At 42.6% G+C, this 18,977-nt stretch overlaps 1 protein-coding gene across 3 annotated transcripts; it reads left to right on the forward strand.

The window, feature by feature from the left end:
• The first annotated feature begins 585 nt into the window (after positions 1-585).
• On the forward strand, positions 586-17,180 carry tial1 (TIA1 cytotoxic granule-associated RNA binding protein-like 1). 3 transcript variants are annotated; one of them, XM_031904916.1, is made up of 13 exons: positions 586-860; positions 4,541-4,637; positions 5,153-5,302; positions 6,617-6,671; positions 7,216-7,303; positions 9,656-9,723; positions 10,242-10,317; positions 12,233-12,341; positions 12,426-12,521; positions 12,804-12,888; positions 14,239-14,362; positions 15,023-15,162; positions 15,246-17,180. In XM_031904916.1, exons 7-13 carry the CDS (start codon positions 10,264-10,266, stop codon positions 15,364-15,366), a joined length of 729 nt encoding a protein of 242 aa, XP_031760776.1. In that variant the 5' UTR covers positions 586-860; positions 4,541-4,637; positions 5,153-5,302; positions 6,617-6,671; positions 7,216-7,303; positions 9,656-9,723; positions 10,242-10,263; the 3' UTR covers positions 15,367-17,180. The 3 variants fall into 3 exon arrangements, with proteins under 3 accessions (XP_031760776.1, NP_001356541.1, XP_031760777.1); NM_001369612.1 differs by lacking the exon at positions 9,656-9,723 and having other exon boundaries at positions 636-860; positions 15,246-15,420; XM_031904917.1 differs by lacking the exons at positions 586-860; positions 4,541-4,637; positions 5,153-5,302; positions 9,656-9,723 and adding an exon at positions 6,846-6,929 and having other exon boundaries at positions 6,653-6,671.
• Positions 17,181-18,977: the final 1,797 nt, after the last annotated feature.

The raw sequence follows: 18,977 nt of genomic DNA on the forward strand, positions 1-18,977 counted from the left end.
TAGTACATTGGGTAGCCAGCAGTGCCCCCCTAGTACATTGGTAGCCAGCAGTGCCCCCCCTAGTACACTGGTAGCCAGCAGTGCCCCCCCTAGTACATTGGTAGCCAGCAGTGCCCCCCCTAGTACATTGGTAGCCAGCAGTGCCCCCCTAGTACATTGGTAGCCAGCAGTGCCCCCCCTAGTACATTGGTAGCCAGCAGTGCCCCCCCTAGTACATTGGTAGCCAGCAGTGCCCCCCCTAGTACATTGGTAGCCAGCAGTGCCCCCCCCTAGTACATTGGTAGCCAGCAGGGCCCCCCCTAGTACATTGGTAGCCAGTCCATTGGTAGGTAGGTTTGTCAGTATAGAATGGGCTAATTCCTACCCTGTTCTGGTACCTCACCACTAGAGGGCATTAGGCCCTTTTTAGGGATAGGAACCAGCTCCCTGCCATATGAACCGTCTCTTTCTCATCCACTAGAGGGACGGGCCTTTCTGAGGATGGGAACTAGTCACTACCCATAATCCTACGCGTTCGGCACGCACATTTTAGCCTACGTATCTGGTTTCGCGCACGTACGCCGGCGTGGTAACGTGTGCGCGCCCCCGCAGGCTCTTTCGGCGCTGAGGGGGGGGAAGAGTTGGAGGAGGGACGAGCCGCGTACACAACGCTTGCGCAATGAGCGGCTTCTCCCTGACTGGCTGCTGGCAGCTGCCGCCATTTTGATTTGAGCCGGACGGACTTCGCTAAGATTCGCTCCAACGCTGAGGCCGAGCCCCAGCCCGCCGCCTTCTCCGTGCCCCCCACGCACTTTCCTACGGGAGAACCCCGGGAGTCCCACAGGCTGCGACATGGAGGACGACGGACAGCCCCGGACTCTGTGAGTATCCCCTGCCCGCCTGGCTTTCCCAGGCCTCCCGGCTTCCAATGTGGGGCATTCGGGCTTCTACCGGGAGCCCCCCCCCCCCCCTATATATCCAATGACTATTCTGCTACCTTATAGCGCCGCGCTAAGAACCATGGGAAATATATCTTAAAGACACAGAAAATCCCTTGTTCCCTTCCTTTATTATCTCATTGGCCTGGGCCCTTTATTCCAGCTGTAATAAACTGCAAGCCCCGCCTCCCCTTGGTGCCTTACTCTTATACAGCTAAGGGAAAGTATAACATTAATATATTGTATAACAGCTGTGTGTTTGCTTTAAACGCCTTCTATGATTTATATAAACTAATCCACTGAGTAGCCATGTGGGTAACTGTTCAAATTGAAAAAAATGAGAAAAGGCACAGGTTATATAGAAGAACACAGAAAAGCTGTGTAGATTGCCATTGTATTCTACGGAGCTCATCTGTTACCTGCTATGTAACCTGTGCCTTTTCTCCCAGTTTGAATGGCTGCCCACGGGGCTACACAGTGGGGTATTTATATAAATTATAGTAGGGTTTCTGTAGCAAACACCCCAGCTGTACCGGTGCAGGAATGGCTGCCCCCGGGGCTACACAGCGGGGTATTTATATAAACTATAGTAGGGTTTCTGTAGCAAACACCCCAGCTGTACCAGTGCAGGAATGGCTGCCCCCAGGGCTACACAGCGGGGTATTTATATAAACTATAGTAGGGTTTCTGTAGCCAACACCCCAGCTGTACCGGTGCAGGAATGGCTGCCCCCGGGGCTACACAGCGGGGTATTTATATAAACTATAGTAGGGTTTCTGTAGCAAACACCCCAGCTGTACCAGTGCAGGAATGGCTGCCCCCGGGGCTACACAGCGGGGTATTTATATAAACTATAGTAGGGTTTCTGTAGCAAACACCCCAGCTGTACCGGTGCAGGAATGGCTACCCCCGGGGCTACACAGCGGGGTATTTATATAAACTATAGTAGGGTTTCTGTAGCAAACACCCCAGCTGTACCAGTGCAGGAATGGCTGCCCCCGGGTGTTACTGTTCCTTTACGTGACCAAAATCACTGTGGCTAAGGTATCCCCAGGTGGGTGTACATGGCCTGAGTGGCACTCGCGTCGGTGCTTGTTGGACGATAGCATTAAAACATCACTTTTCCAGGTTACTATTGTCTGACAGGCACTGACACGATTCTCAGCACTGTTACACTCCCAGCACAGTAAATGTCGCCAAAACAACCGGACATCATTGTTTTAATCATATACAAGTATCTGCTTGTGTGCCAGGGGCTGCATATTCAGGCCGTATGTCAGGGGCAGGTATATTTTATCACGGGGGCTTCTTTATTTCTGATCATGCTACGGGGCTCTGTCATTTGATGGCTCAGTATAACCCGTTGGGTCAGTGTTTTGCAACTAAATTCACATAACACTATATTTCATTCTCAACACAATCCAAAATTCTTACGTCAAAAAATAATGTACTTCATGTTCCCTTGTTACTTGCTCCTCAGTTTGAAGCTGCCAATCCCGTCTCCCTATTATTTACTCTTATCTGCACAGTTCTGTCTAATCGCTTATATAGAATGCCAATAGTGTCAGTCAGGGGTTAATATCATTTCTGGAAACAATAATAGTAATATAAGGAGAAGCAATCAAAACCTATGTTTATAAAACATAAGGATGTAAAAGCACTGTGTAATTTGCTGGAGATATATATATAATTTGTATGGTCTCACAGAAATTCTGATAATGCACTTATCTCTTGGCATATAAAAATCCACAAATAACATGTAAAATTACATTTCTTAATATTACTTAATGACATCACATGACTCCTTATTTCAAATATAGAATATAGTTTCCCTGACACTACACCTGCTTTTATACAGCACCGACTTCTTCCTAGGTTGGCGTGCATTATTCTTTCTATACCCCCTTAAGCCAGTGATCCCCAACCAATGGCTTTGGGGGCAACATGCTGCTCACTGACCCCTTTGCTGTTGCTTCCAGCCTCAAAGTAGGTGCCATTTTTAAGGGTGAAGATACACTGAGCTACTAGTAGCAGCTACTAAACTCCAGAAAATCCCCTGCCATAGACAATACTGAGAATTGCCTCTGCTAATACACACAGACAGTTATCAGTAAATGATTAGCATTGTCTGTTAGTAGCCACAAAAAGTAGCTGCTACTAGTAACTCTGTGTGTCTTCACCCTAAATGTCTGACTTTGAGGCAAGTTTTGGAAGCCCAGAGACCGTTTACTCCAAGCAGAGCCTGCTACAGATTAACAGTCCATATGGGGCTGCCAAATAGCCAATCACAGCCGTTATTTGGCACCCCCTAAAGAGCTTTTTGTTTATGCTTGTGTGGCTCCTCAACTCTTTGCATCTGAGTGTGGCTCATGAGTATAACAGGCCTGGGACCCCTGGCAATAGCTGTATAGTATGTTTTATTCTCATTACAAAGTGCAGGAACCCTTGGACCTTGGGTGTATCTATTCTGTGTCAGTTGCATTTTCAGCACCGAACAAAATAACTTCCCAAAGTCCAAAACTTATTTCTCTTTCATTCAAGACAATGAAACAAAGGAACCACAGACAGCAGTAACTTGAAGGTGGAAAAGCAATAAGCCAGTTTGTTAGACATCTGCAGAATGACCGTAGTGCTGTTGCATTTTTTTAAAGGAGAAGATTGCCGGCCTCCGGTTCTGCTTAGTGATTGTAATCACCGTGGGGTGCCCGACATCTTGGTTATGTCTTGTGTCCTGAAATATTCCCAGGAGTGAGGGAAAAGTCACACATGGGCTATGAGAAGGCCAGGGAGAGCCCCCAGGCATCACTGCTTGCATTGCATCAGGATCCTTTTGATTGGCTGCTCAGGAAGCAATACACATATTTATAGATATTTTATGAAGACACCACAGACCTGTAGTTTGTGTACAGGATACACAGATGACAGTTTCACCATTAATACGTTCTCAGTTCAATGTATTTATTGGTCAGTTAAACACACCGGCAGTTTTTTTATATAAAGGATTTTCATAACTAAAGGATTCTAAGCTGCTTGCCCTCCCTTAGCTAACCATGGGAAGAAACGGCACATTGTAGACCTTGGACCTGGGAGCTCCTCCAATGTCAATGTTTGCTGTTGAATATCTGGAGGCAGTTCATTCACATATGCCACCTTGCATTCATCCCTAGTGTTTACTGATGACAGTTTTAATGGCAAGTGTTTAAATGTCACCCTGGGCTCAGAGCGTCTTGCAGACACTTGGCCCTTCTATATCTAAATGTATTCATTACATTTCTACAGTGATAAACACCCGCATCTCCTCCTTTCTCTTTAATTGTGCACATATTCATTTGCTGCCAGTCTAATATTACATTTGGGAGAAAATAAAAAAGCATTAACACTCTTACTTGTATTAAGAATATAATGCATCAAACAAAATATCTTTCATCTGATGTGAAGTAGAATTAAATAGGTACAATGGCAAGAAGAACTAGTGCCCAAAGCAGACGTAATTACTTTGATACGTTTAATCACGTTTGCTTAATTGATGTGGGAGTTTGAGTGTTCGGCGACCTTGAAACAGAAACAATTTGCTTAAAAATGCCAGTAATTATGAAACAATAACATTATTCTTCCTTTTGCAGATATGTAGGCAACCTCTCTAGAGATGTAACAGAAGTTCTGATTCTTCAGTTGTTCAGTCAGATCGGCCCCTGTAAAAGCTGTAAAATGATAACAGAGGTGAGTTGTGTTTTTTTTTTTTTTAATAATTTGCTGTAAACTATTGGAACTATTACAGTCGGCCTCTAAAACAGTTGGTGGCTCACAAAACAAGTGGATCTTCTCCCAATAAGCCCACCTAAAGTGGCTGATATGGGGCTAAGTCAGTCAATTAGCCCTAGGGCCAAACAATCATATTAAACCGGCAGGCATAGACCAAGGACCGCATCAATGAGCCCCTGATCCGATGGAAAATCAAACCTGCCAAATCAAGATCTGGCCAATTTTAGGGCAGATCTCAGTCAGGTAGGCCAGTCAGGGGTGCCCATACATGGGAAGATAAGCGAATAGGTCTTAATGTAGCCAAATCGGCAACTAAAATCTGCCCATTCATGGCCACCTTTAGTGTTCTTTGCAGGCCCTCTGCAGCTATTGAGCCATCTTTCTACTAAAGAGGTAACGTTATTAGAGACTATTTTTGTGCTAATTACATTCTTTGTCCAAGTTGTCAACTTTTGAAATTTTTTTTTTACCAGCAAACTGATAGCAGAAGGGTCGGAGCATCTGTTAGCTTCCCAGTGTTGCCCAACACTAACAACGATCCTTATTGCTTTGTGGAATTTTATGAACACAGAGATGCAGCTGCTGCATTAGCAGCAATGAACGGACGGAAAATTCTTGGAAAAGTAAGCAAAATAATAAATGAGTAAATGTATTAAGTTTTTAATGATTAGCCTTTCAGATATTTTGTTGTTGAGGTTTTAGACTACAGCTAGAATATTTAATCATTTGTGTTAAACTCCTTCACTAGGGCAGGCACTAAGTTCCAGTTAGCTGTTTATCCTTAAAAGTAAAAAAAAACAAAAACCTAACTGAGTAAAAGACCTAGGTCAAGTAACCTAAGAGCCTCATTTGAGCCAGAGGAGTGGACTTCAGTACAGGTATAGGACCTGTTACCCAGAATGCTTGGGACCTGGGGTTTTCCGGATAAGGGATCTTTCCGTAATTTGGATTTCCATACTAAAAAATGATTTAAACTCAATAGGATTGTTTTGCCTCCAATAAGGACTAATTATACCTTAGTTGGGATCAAGTACAGGTACTGTTTTATTATTACAGAGAAAAGGGAATCATTTAACCATTAAATAAACCCAATAGGGCTGTTCTGCCCCAATAAGGGGTAATTATATCTTAGTTGGGATCAAGTACAGGTACTGTTTTATTATTACAGAGAAAAGGGAATCATTTAACCATGAAATAAACCCAATAGGGCTGTTCTGCCCCCAATAAGGGGTAATGATCCCAACTAAGATATAATTACCCCTTATTGGGGGCAGAACAGCCCTATTGGGTTTATTTCATGGTTAAATGATTCCCTTTTCTCTGTAATAATAAAACAGTACCTGTACTTGATCCCAACTAAGATATAATTACCCCTTATTGGGACAGAACAGCCCTATTGGGTTTATTTCATGGTTAAATGATTCCTTTTCTCTGTAATAATAAAACAGTACCTGTACTTGATCCCAACTAAGATATAATTACCCCTTATTGGGGCAGAACAGCCCTATTGGGTTTATTTCATGGTTAAATGATTCCCTTTTCTCTGTAATAATAAAACAGTACCTGTACTTGATCCCAACTAAGATATAATTACCCCTTATTGGGGCAGAACAGCCCTATTGGGTTTATTTAATGGTTAAATGATTCCCTTTTCTCTGTAATAACAAAACAGTACCTGTACTTGATCCCAACTAAGATATAAAGTACAGGTACTCTTTTGTTATTACAGAGAAAAAGGAAATCATTTTTAAAAATAGAATTATTTGCTTATAATGGAGTCTATGGGAGATGGCCTTTCAGTAATTTAGGATTTTCTTCATATAACTGGTTTCTGGATAAGGAATCCTCTACCTGTACTAAAGGTGGCAGTTTTTCTTTATGGGATTAGTCCTTTTCTTTGGAAACTCATTGACATGTTTTTTTTTTCTTCACTGCAGGAAGTAAAGGTAAATTGGGCTACAACACCAAGTAGCCAGAAAAAAGATACTTCCAGTAAGTATTTTAGAAATGTTGCAAAACTAACATGCATTTTATTGAAGATTATAGCAATGTATTAAGCACATTGACTTCTTTTATAAACAGCCTTGACTTGAAATGTTACAAAACTGATATGGAGGAAAATTGACTTCTCTCTATTATAGTGCTATTAATCCCTTTTTGTTGCAGGCCCCTCCAGCAGAAAAGGGGTTAAGAGAATCTCTTGGCGATAGCATTTAGAAGTCCATGTCCTGTTTAGGCTGCTACTCCTTGGTATTCTCTCTTATCATTTATCTAAATCAAAATCTCAGTGTAAAGTTCATCAGAAAAAGAAAAATGCTTCCGTTTACTTTGTACAACTTTGTATACGATTGGGAGTCATTTAATAAATTTTAAATTAGAAATGATCTTCCTAATTCAGGAATCAGTACTTTTAAAAATGTTAACCCTTGTTTGTTTGGAGCAAAATATCGACTAGAAAATGACTTTCATTTAAACTTTCTAAAAGGAATTCCAGAAACTTCCCTTGTATAATGTGAATATCCTTATTTTTCTACAGACCATTTCCACGTTTTTGTTGGAGATTTAAGCCCAGAAATTACCACAGAAGACATTAAGTCTGCGTTTGCTCCATTCGGTAAAATATCGTAAGTATCCATTTTTCTGACCTGCGGGACATTGCCGACTCCGTACCCTGCTCTGTTGCCTCACGTTATTTTTGCTGTTTGAAATGAAATGTGAAGTCTATATGTACCATAAATGTACGAATTTTTTAGATTTTATTGGAATTATGAAAACCCGGACCAAAGTGTAGATATATTTAACAGACAAGTGATTATTATAGACGGGTAGAAAGCAAAAATGTCTGTCTATACTGTGGCCCCTTTCATCTGTTACCATGCTGGTTTTTTAAGTTCAGCTTAAGGGATTCTAGTGGGACACACATTGGTTAACCCACTGCCAGGCTGGACATTTCCTTGTCTATAGCTGGGGCTTTAGAGATGCACCTATGGTGTCCAGATCTGCTTTATTAGAGCACAGCCTGATAAATACTACAGTCTAGATCCCTATGAGAAGCACACACAGAACAGGTACTGTTCATACAGATTTGAACATCTGTTCAGGCTGTGTTGCCCCTTTGAGCATATTCATAGGGAAACCACTGCCGACATATCTCCAAATGCCAGTGAATAAGTAACCATCTTTCTGCATAAGTTCTCTTTGGGAGGTTTATAGCAATAGCTGTGAGATTTTAGAAGTGCAATTCAAGTGGTTGCATATGTGCTTTCTGCATTATTTTGCAGCTAACGGGCAGTACATATAAGCACTGCAGCATCCTAGCCTTCCACAGGTTGCTTTTCTGACACTTTAAGAACAAAGTGCATGCTTTCCATTGTGCATAATGTTGTTTAATACAGCTATGGGGTCTATTTTCCAGAAACCTTTTATCCACTAAGCTCCTAAATATAGCAGTATTATTTCTCATAGTGTCCCAACAAATCCATCATTCTCTTTGAAGTCAGTACCTGGTTAAGTAAGCTTATGTCCGTGTTAACAGAAACCAATCTTGGGTTGTTCTAGTGTATATAAATGGTGCTCCTTTTTACGGCAAGACTCCCTTATCCAGAAGAACCCCCACCCAGCTGCCAAGCTTTGTGAATAATAGATCATATACCTGTATTAAAAAATGTATGAATTTTGTTTAAGGCTGTGTTATCATTTTCAACATGTCAAGATTTTGATCACCTTAAAAATAAGTATTAAAGAGGTGGTTCACCTTTAAGTTAAGTTAAGCAAGGTTTTTTAATCACTTGCAGTTTTCTTCTGACTCTTTGCAGCTTTCCAATGGGGGTCACTGACCCCGGCAGCCAAAACCTATTGCTCTGTGAGGCTCCCGTTTTATTGTTATTGTTACTTTTTATTATTTTTGTATTCAGCCCCTATTCCTATTCATAAATCAGTCTCTCAAACCACAGCCCGGTTGCAAAGGTAATTTGGACCCTAGCAACCTGATATCTGCTGGAACTCCAAACTGGAGAGCTGCTGAACTGAAAGTGAAATAACTGAAAAACTAAAAATAGTAAAAAAAAAAATGAAGACCAATTGCAAATTACTTTCTACATCATACTGAAAGTTAACTCAAAGGTGAACAACCCCTTTAAAGGTTAGGATTCATTTTAAAGTGTTTTTTTATTTGCTGGAAAGTATTTTTACACCAGAGGAGGTCACAATGACCTCAACTATAATTTGCTTTAAACCTTTGAGAAAAGAGGTGTGTGAAGGGAAGAAAACGTAACTATATCTCTTATTGGGGAGGTTAAACCATTGATGTTCTGTAGCTTCCCTCACAATTCATGTATAACATGGCGGTGTATGCTTTTCATAATCCAGCAGAGATAATTGCATGAAAATCTAAATTTCCAAGGAATTCCGTTTCTTGCCTTTTGCATTCCTTCATTAGCCAATGCCTGAACGATAATGTGTAATAAATGGTTTTATTTGTGATGTCTTGTGTGTTTCCAAGCAATGGTAAGTAATTCTGTTTGCCTCTGAACGATATTATGGGCTGCTCTTTGACTTGATGTTATTTATACCTTGAACACCTGCAGTTTCTCCTAGGTCCAAGTCACCATTAAAAATAATAGCATTCTGATTATTTTGCAGAATGGCTCATAAGAATGGCCAGGATCTTGAAGGCTAACTGCAAGGGGCTGTGCACACTGGACTCAGTTGTAGCTTTTTTTCTCATTTCTATTTTATTCTTATATTTTATCTATTTATATTAGTATTTACATTTTAACCTTCTATATATCAGTGCAGTTCTCTATTTCCAATCATTTTAACTTAACTCACTAAAAAAATAAATAAAAAAAAAAATACATTTTCTGTGTAAGTTCTGTTGTTTTTTTTTTTTTTGTACTGGCGTGCTTTAGTACTGTTATTTAGTTTTATTCTCCTTTCTTAAATTTCTGAAAATGTCAATTTTTCAAAATTTACAGCTGCCCAAACTCCAAAATGGTGGTAAAGAATTGACCAAGAAAATTAAAGAAATCTGTTAACAGGCCATGTATGCCTTTTAATTCCTATTTTTTCCTCTTTTTCAATTTTTATATTTCATATATTCTGTATCACTAGACAGGAGGAGGCATTATTAGGGAATGCATGGTGAGACAGGACTGTTAGTGTAGGATGGACTATAGACTGTTTGTAGTCTCTAGGATAGTCCAGTATGCTCATTTTCATTTGTAAACATTTCCAAGTTGTATTCGGTAGCATTTAAAAGAAAAAGAAAAAAAATCTGTACTGTCCATATTGGTAGGTTGCATGTTTATTCCATGTAAATATTAGAGATCTGTGCTGTAGATAATATATTGTCCTGTTGATTGTATCTCTATTGTCAGCCGATACATGGGCTAGTCAGGCAGCAGGTGTGCTAGCTTAGTTTGAGGGCTAAATGGCAGATAAAAAGAAACTAAGGAAAAGAGAATTCACAATTCAGTGTGTGTGGTTCCTTTTTAGTTTTGTTTTTTGATTCTTTAAGTAAGATTTTTGCTTTGCTCTTACCAGTCTTTGCTCTCTCCGCAGTGACGCTCGCGTCGTGAAGGACATGGCAACCGGCAAGTCCAAAGGCTATGGATTCGTGTCGTTCTACAACAAGCTGGTGAGTTGGTAGCCGAAAAAGAAAATCACCTTGGTGAAACATACTGAGTATGTTGTAGAACAGGGGTCCCCAACCTTTCTTACTCGGGAGCCACAGTCAAATGTAAAAAGACTTGGGGAGCAACACAAGCACCATAAAAGTTCATGGAGGAGCCAAATAAGGGCTGTGATTGGCTATTAGGGGCCTCTATGCACCCTATCAGCTTACAGGGGGCTTTATTTGGTAGGAAATCTTGTTTTTATTCAACCAAAACTTTCCCCTAAGGAATGCAAACATAACTACCTGGTTTGGGGGGTTGGTGATTAACATGTTTTCCCCCCGAGCCACTAGTTGGGGATCACTGCGGATCACTGCTTCATTATTTTTTTCTTTTTTTATATATATATAGTTTTTGACTTATTTCTCTGCCCCTTTCCAGCATTTAGATAGGGGTTACTGATACCAGTAGCCAAAAATCTATTGCTCTGTGAAGCTACAATTTTATATATATTTAGACCTTGCCTGTTCATGTTCCAGCCTCTCATTAAACCCACAGCCTAGTTGCTTGGGTAAATTACACCCTAGCTATTTAAATCCCAAACACAGACAAAAGACCAACCGGCCTCCCAATATGCCCATCTACAGGTGGGCGATATTGCGCTAATTCAGTAGTTTGGCCCTAGGACTAAACAATCTAATTTAAAAAGGCGGATATAGGCGTCGTTGTTTTGGGGACTGCGTCAAAGAGCCAATGCGGTCCCCGATTCAATGGAAAAAATCAAACCTGCCCGATTGAGATCTGGCTGGCCGATTTCATGCCAGATAACGGTAGGGCAGGCCCGTCGTTCAAGCCCATACACGGGCATATAAGTTGCTGAATCGGTCTAAAGGACTGATATTGGCAGCTAAAATCAACCTGTGTATGGCAACCTTAACTTAGGGGTGAACTACCTGTTTAAGGGGGGGATTATTGGCTGTGGTGACACTGCTGTGCAACACCTCTGCATTAGTGCTGTCTGTTTTTCACATAGCATGCTGGCATACCCTGTGTTAAGGGGCTCGACTCCTTTCCATGGCATAAAACGGTATACACTGGGAAACTGAATATCTAATTGTAAATATGTTGTACCCTAAAATGGTCACATCTGTAAGTGTCATACCTCTTTAGAAGCTTGATAAACCCTGTACCGATTGAATTCTGGGAAACTACCTCTCTAAAGGCTATTAGCAAACTGAGGGGCCTGTCCCAGTTGGGTTAGTATTCTCCACTGGCTGAAGGATAGCTTGGGCTATCATCTAAAGGTGCCCATACACATGAAGATTTGCTCGCTTGGCGAGGTGGCCAAGCGAGCGGATCTTCACCCGATATCCCCACCTACGGGTGGGCGATATCGGGGAATATGTAGGCTAATTTGATCGTTTAATGCTGGGGCCAAATGATCGAATTATAATGGCAGCAATGGGGCAGTCGGTTCGGGGACCGTATCAATGAGCCGATGCAGCCCCCGATCCAACTAAATCTTTTAACCTGCTCAATCGATATCTGCCCAATTTCAGGCCAGATATCGGTCGGGCAGGCCCGTCGGTAGTGCCCATACACAGGCCGATAAGCTGCCGAATTGGTCCGATCGGAAGCTACAATCGGCCCGTGTATGGCCACCTTAAGACTGCAGGCTAATAGTGGTGTTTCTATTGGCCTTGAAGCTGCCTGCTTCTGTATAATAAAATCATCACTTTGAGACATACACAAGGCTTGTTGCAATATAAACCTTTTCAGCAGTGGAAGCGGTAATCTCTGTCATTAGGGTCATACACTGTCATCTCATTTTTACCAAGATCCTGCTTACATATTATTTTTTATTTTTTTTACTTGCCTCCAACCAAACATGTAATATTCCCCAAAAAGCTTAAGCTCTATCTTTCTGCTTTCCCCTAGGATGCAGAGAATGCTATTGTACATATGGGAGGACAGTGGTTAGGAGGAAGACAAATCCGGACTAACTGGGCAACACGCAAACCTCCCGCACCCAAAAGCACACAAGAAAGTATGTTCATGATTACAAACACTGATAGACCTCCATTAGTATTTTAAAGAACCTATTTTCCTAACATTTTTGTTCTGCTTGCAGATAACACAAAACAGTTACGGTTTGAAGATGTTGTGAATCAGTCCAGTCCTAAAAATTGTACTGTTTACTGTGGTGGAATTGGGTCAGGGTTAACGGGTAAGGCCTCTTGGTTTTGTCTGATTAAATCTCGATGGTTACAGTGTTTAGAGCTGTCTTATGCTGAATAAAATAAGTTCTAGGGGCTTCACTACAACCTTTTTTGGTGGATATTTAGCACAGAGGAGTTTCAGTGGGTATTTGGAGGGTTATACAGACAGCCTTAGCCACAGGGGTGGTGCCTCTGTATGACCTGTAGCCGAGGTACATCTTAGTAATGTGGGGCTAAGCTTGCTGGAACTAGCATCACTGACTTTATCCTTATCAATTTTTCTTTAACAGAGCAACTCATGCGTCAAACATTTGGTGTATTCGGACAGATTTTGGAAATCCGTGTGTTTCCAGAGAAGGGTTATTCTTTTATTAGGTAAGTGGGCTTCCCACACAATTGTCTGCATATAGTGGGCTTTCAGCCCTGTCTAATACAGCATTAATCTGGCTGTGCACGTGTGTTTTATGATCCTTACCCACAGGTTAACAGGGTAGGGGTGGGTATGGATTGACAACCCACTACTGCAGCTCCTCTTCCGTTTGTGCTCTACCAATAATCAAATCTGCTTTCTATCCAAGCTGTTTGCACCAGAGCATTTAGATATTAGTTGAGCAGCAAGTTTCAGTGAGCCGCCATGGCTCAACCAGCAGGAAGTGTCTTTAAATGTCAAGCTGCATACAAGCCCACACACAGATGTGTTTTGTTTTTTTTGTGTTTTTGCGAACTTGGAATTAAAGGGCTTGTCTATTGCCTGACTAAGTATATTTACAGACTTCCCTATTGCTGTCAAAAGGAAGTGCTCCTACCCCCGCAAATATTTTTGTTTTGCTGTTCTGTGGTAGTGAACAAACCTTTGTGCTATAGCTCTAATGTTTTATGAGGGAAGAGGTGCATCATAACAGTAATTCAATCCAATAGGATTGTTTTGGCTTCAATAAGGATTTGTTATATCTTAGTTGGGATCAAGTACAGGTACTGTTTTATTATTACAGAGAAAAGGGAATCATTTAACCATTAAATAAACCCAATAGGGCTGTTCTGCCCCAATAAGGGGTAATTATATCTTAGTTGGGATCAAGTACAGGTACTGTTTTATTATTACAGAGAAAAGGGAATCATTTAACCATGAAATAAACCCAATAGGGCTGTTCTGCCCCCAATAAGGGGTAATTATATCTTAGTTGGGATCAAGTACAGGTACTGTTTTATTATTACAGAGAAAAGGGAATCATTTAACCATTAAATAAACCCAATAGGGCTGTTCTGCCCCCAATAAGGGGTAATTATATCTTAGTTGGGATCAAGTACAGGTACTGTTTTGTTATTACAGAGAAAAAGGAAACCATTTTTAAAAATGTGAATTATTTGATTAAAATGGATTCTATGGGAGATGGCCTTTCCGTAATTTGGAACTTTCTGGATAATGGGTTTCTGAATAAGGTGTCCGATACCTTCACTTGGTTTTTATGCTTCCAAAACTTGCCTCCTTACTAGAAATTCAAAAATGGGCACCTGCTTTGAGGCCACTAATGAGCAACATGTTACTTATGGTCAAGCGCTAAATTTAATTCCATCGGAACCCTTGATACTTATTGCATATGTTCCTATTAACCCATTTAATTAAAAGCAGTTAAACATATAACTCTGAACTCCTACATTGATTGTATTTCACCTGGTATCCGTGAGTAACACCTCTTACCATGTGTGTGTGTTTTATGTTTTTAGGTTTTCAACTCATGATAGTGCTGCCCATGCGATAGTGTCTGTGAACGGAACAACCATAGAAGGGCACGTTGTCAAATGTTACTGGGGTAAAGAGACTCCAGACATGACTAAAAACTTTCAGCAGGTGAGAATCGGATGCTCTGCAGGACAGACGTAAGGCGGCCATACACGGGCAGATTTAAGCTGCTGATTCGGGCCCTTCAGACAAATTTGGCAGCTTATCTGCCTGTGTATTGGGACCCCCAACGGACTGATATCCTGCAAGTGTCTATTGGCAGGATTGATTTTCTCATCGGATCAAGGATCCACATTTGCTCATTGATGTGGCCTTTGCTCCAACAGCTCCAATACCTGACATGATTCAGTGGTTTGGCTCTAGGACCAAACTATCGAATTAGCCCTGTATCCCCTTGAGATTTACACCTTTCTCCCATCCATGTCCAGCAGTAGTATAACTACACACCAACACGTGGCATTGCCAATGAGCTGTATTAATATACTACCAAAAAATGGAGCTTTACAGTCCATGACTCTGTACAAGCCCACTGCAGCTCTTTACTCTTAAATATTAATTATAATTAATAAAAATACTCCATAATCTGGTTAGTATCCCATTACTAGAACCTCAGAAGCCTTTTTTCGGCTACATACTCTTCCATTTATTTATTTTGTATCTACCCCTAAGAGGATGCATTGCTGTATAGGCACAATGTTAATAGATACAATTCAGTGTTTATACTTGTAATATTATGTATTTTTTCAGCCTCTCCTCCTTTTTTTTCAGGTTGATTACAGTCAGTGGGGGCAGTGGGGCCAAATGTATGGGAGTCCCCAGCAATATGGACAGTATGTGGCAAATGGCTGGCAGGTTCCCTCCTATGGCATGTATGGGCAAGCATGGAATCAGCAAAGCTTTGGAGTAGAGTAAGTATCGCTGCCACAGAATTCTGTAAATTGGTGTTTTGCTCGTTTAAAATGAATCACATTTTTTTACACTTTCTTTGTAGTCAGCCTCAATCAGCAGCTTGGGTCGGTGGCTTCAGCGCCCAGCCGCCGCCTCAGGGCCAGGCCCCACCAGTAATACCCAATCCACCAGGGTACGGCATGGCCAGTTACCAAACACAGTAAAACGGGACTTATGTTACAGTTCTTATCAGTTGATTCAACAGAACACGACAAGTTTAAAGAAAAAAAAAAGTTAAAATTTAAAAAAGACACACATATGGCCTAATGTTGGTTTGAGTGGATTGCGCAGGACGAAAGAAGAAATCCATCGAAGAGAAAAAAAAAAGCGTTTATAATATTTATTTGAAGTTGAAACTGTTCTAAGACCATTCAGTTTTGGTGAAGGACACACATCTGCCTTTTTAAGGGAAGCGTTTCCTCCCCCATTTTTGTTAAAGACTGATCATAAGGATAACGTTTCTTGTATCCTTTTTTTTCCCCTCATGTAAGCCTTCAACATAAAGACCCGGCACAAATGAGAAGATGTAATGGTGCGAGGCTCTGGGGACGGGGCTAATCCTTTCACTCATCTCCATTAAGTTTTCTACATTCTGGGAAGAGATGAGTTGGACTTCATAGTTTTCAACAACAACAACAACAAAAAACCCCCATATGCCGAAATTACATTTGGTATTTACATTTGTATCTTTTATACTCGTTCTTGGGGCAGTCCCTTGTGCTATAGGGCGGTGTAATGGCTTCCCACAAGTGGGATATGGGGATCCCATTAATGACTAGGGTTTTTCACCCTTTTCATCTGCTGAAAAGAACAGACTCTTGGGTTAGTACCATGCCGGGCCGCAAGTCCTGAAGCCCAGTAAGTCACAGTCGGTTATAAATCACTATTGGCCACGGGTGTGCGACATGGTTAGAGCGCTTGCTTCCCATTTAAACTGGCTATGCCGTATATTCTCTAGTGTTCAAAGACAGGAGAAAATATATATATATCTCTTACCAGAACCTCTTGTGTATACTGCATAAATCTGAATTAGAATGCAGTCGTTGATTGACAATACTGTCTTCTGAGTTCATCAGATGCCCACAGATACCTATCCCAATATGGGGGGTAGGCTTACATGTAAAGGGGGTGCACTGCCCACTGCCCCCAAAAGTATAACCCCCTCCATCCCTGTTAATGTTAATTCAGGTGCATATATTTGTCCGGAAGCTTCCAAATCTTGTAAAGCCTAAAGGAGTTTCAGTCTGAACTGCTTTTATGCTTGCAAGTGAGCTTTTTTTTTTTTTTTTTTTTTTTATTAATAGATTTTTGGTGTTTTTAAACTGCCGTGCTATTGGCTCATTACAGTGCCATGCCTTCAATGGCACCAAACTTGAGTAGCATCGCCAAGTGTTTAAAAAGCAATTGTGCAGATATAGGGCGAATAGAGTGCGTGGAAGGCTACAAGGACAGAGCCCCGCCCACTCCAACCCACAGCTCGAGTGAAACATTGTCACCAAACTGACGCCCGCGTTAAAACGTCCCCGCAATGCCTCTTGTGTATATATCTATGTACAGTGTGTGTGTTTCACCAGCATGCTCCGACATAGAAGTAGCCGTGACTTGCGGTCTTTATATTGACTTCACCGACGAGATGGTTGAGATCTACGTACACGATATGTTCCAAAGCCGAACCTCTTCATTTTAAAGGGGGCCATTTTACAAAAGACATACTCAAGAAGAAGCCTTAATTTCAACGAGCGTTGTCGATGCGTCGTGGTTATTTTCCATGTTTCCCTGTCCGTTCACCGAATGTTTTGGTATGTAAATACCTTATTTTGAGCTTATTTGTTTTTTTTCCAAGTTGTATAGTATATTGATTTGGCTCAGAGAGAGAGAGAGAGAGAAAGCTTCCTGTGTGTTTCCTTTCGCCCTCTCCTCTTCCCTTGAGTTTTTTTGTTTTGTTAACCCAATTGTTAATAAATCTTTTAAAGTACTTTCCAATGTGCCATTTTAACTGGTTATATTGTTTGGTGACAAATACAACCTCCACAATGAGCGCGTGCTGTTACGTTTATTATGTGACCGGGTTCTTCCTCAGAGTCGTCTTTCTGTGGGGGGCTTTTAGTGTTGGTTGGTTAGGGGTGCAGTCAAAAGCACGGTTCCATATCCAGGTAAAATGATAACACAGAGGCACAGAACCTTCCTATTGGGTGAAGTTCTTGACCCGCGGGTGAAGGTTCCCTTTAATGTAGATGCACCAAATGATGGATTGGGCCATGATCAAATTTAAAGGTGAACCATCATTTGATAAGTCAAGGTGACAAGTATATGGGTGCATTGCCACCATATTATGCTTTATGTAGCACTGGGCATGCCCAGAATGTGGCTCTCTACCTGATTTTGGCTACCAACATGCTGAACAAAAGTGGGTGCTCTGATACTTTGCTATCCAGGCCAATGATTGGATCATCATGGGGAGGTGGGGGCCTCATCTGATATGTTTCCAGTGCTGCCCATTAGATACCCGGCTAAAATATTTCTCAGGAGGGGGCTCCCAAGGCAGCATAACAGTAGAGACTTGTCCTTTGGCCTTCGCTGTTTGGGGATCAGTGGCAGCTCTACAAAATGTGTCCCTGGGGGTGCTGGCTGAAAAGCAGACTGCGTTGGGGGGGGGGGGGGGGGCTGGCAGGTTAGTGACATGAGAAAAGCCAAGGGCCTCCAGGAGTTTAGAGGCCAGTGGGTAAAAGGGAGGGCAGAGCTGTACTTGGATAGGAACGATGGGTCCAGTGTAGCCTCTTTAAGAATGGGCTTGGGAAAGGATAGCGCAGGATGGGGGGGTACCATCCTTATGGGCGGCTGTGTTTGTCCCACGGCTGGAGATGGGTGGGTGAGGTTACATGGAGAAATAGAGATGACTGGGACTCGAAGGGATCATCAGTTTGGCAAATGAAGTCGCCCAATAGAATTGCAGGGCTGTGAGGACTCAGGAGACGGGAGAGCCAGGACTGGGAGAGGCGGGGGGTGTGGAAGGAGAAGGTCTATAAACAACTGCCCCCCTCCTAAAAAGAAGGAAACAAGATGGGGAGGTGTGAGTTTGTAGCAGCAATGAAACCAGAGCAGGGCGCCGCCTTCTTACCCCACAGCCGGTGGGCCAGGGGGTATCAGAAGAGAGACCACCATAAGAGAGTGTTGCCCGCTGGCATTGTCATTCTGAGAGAGCCAGGTCTCACAGAGAGAGTTACAGAGTGAGCACTGATGAACACAAGAAGAATGGAGATAGGGAGAGGGGAAAGTGGGAATCTGGATAAGATTGGATGGGTCAGAACCATGTTTGGGTTTGGTAGGGAAGCAGAGGGGCCGAGGCGTCGGCGCAGACGGAGTGTAGAGGGGCCGGCAGGGGCCGAGGCGTCAGCGCAGACGGAGTGTAGAGGGGCCGAGGCGTCGCCACAGACGGAGTGTAGAGGGGCCGGTAGGGGCCGAGGCGTCAGCGCAGACGGAGTGTAGAGGGGCCGAGGCGTCGCCACAGACGGAGTGTAGAGGGGCCGGTAGGGGCCGAGGCGTCAGCGCAGACGGAGTGTAGAGGGGCCGAGGCGTTGGCGCAGACGGACGCCGGCCGGTAGGGGCTGGAGTGTCGGCGCAGACGGAGTGTAGAGGGGCCGGTAGGGGCCGAGGCGTCAGCGCAGACGGAGTGTAGAGGGGCCGAGGCGTTGGCGCAGACGGACGCCGGCCGGTAGGGGCTGGAGTGTCGGCGCAGATGGAGTGTAGAGGGGCCGGTAGGGGCCGAGGTGTCGGT

Source organism: Xenopus tropicalis, chromosome 7 (assembly GCF_000004195.4).
Source record: "Xenopus tropicalis strain Nigerian chromosome 7, UCB_Xtro_10.0, whole genome shotgun sequence".
Classification (NCBI taxonomy): domain Eukaryota; kingdom Metazoa; phylum Chordata; class Amphibia; order Anura; family Pipidae; genus Xenopus; species Xenopus tropicalis.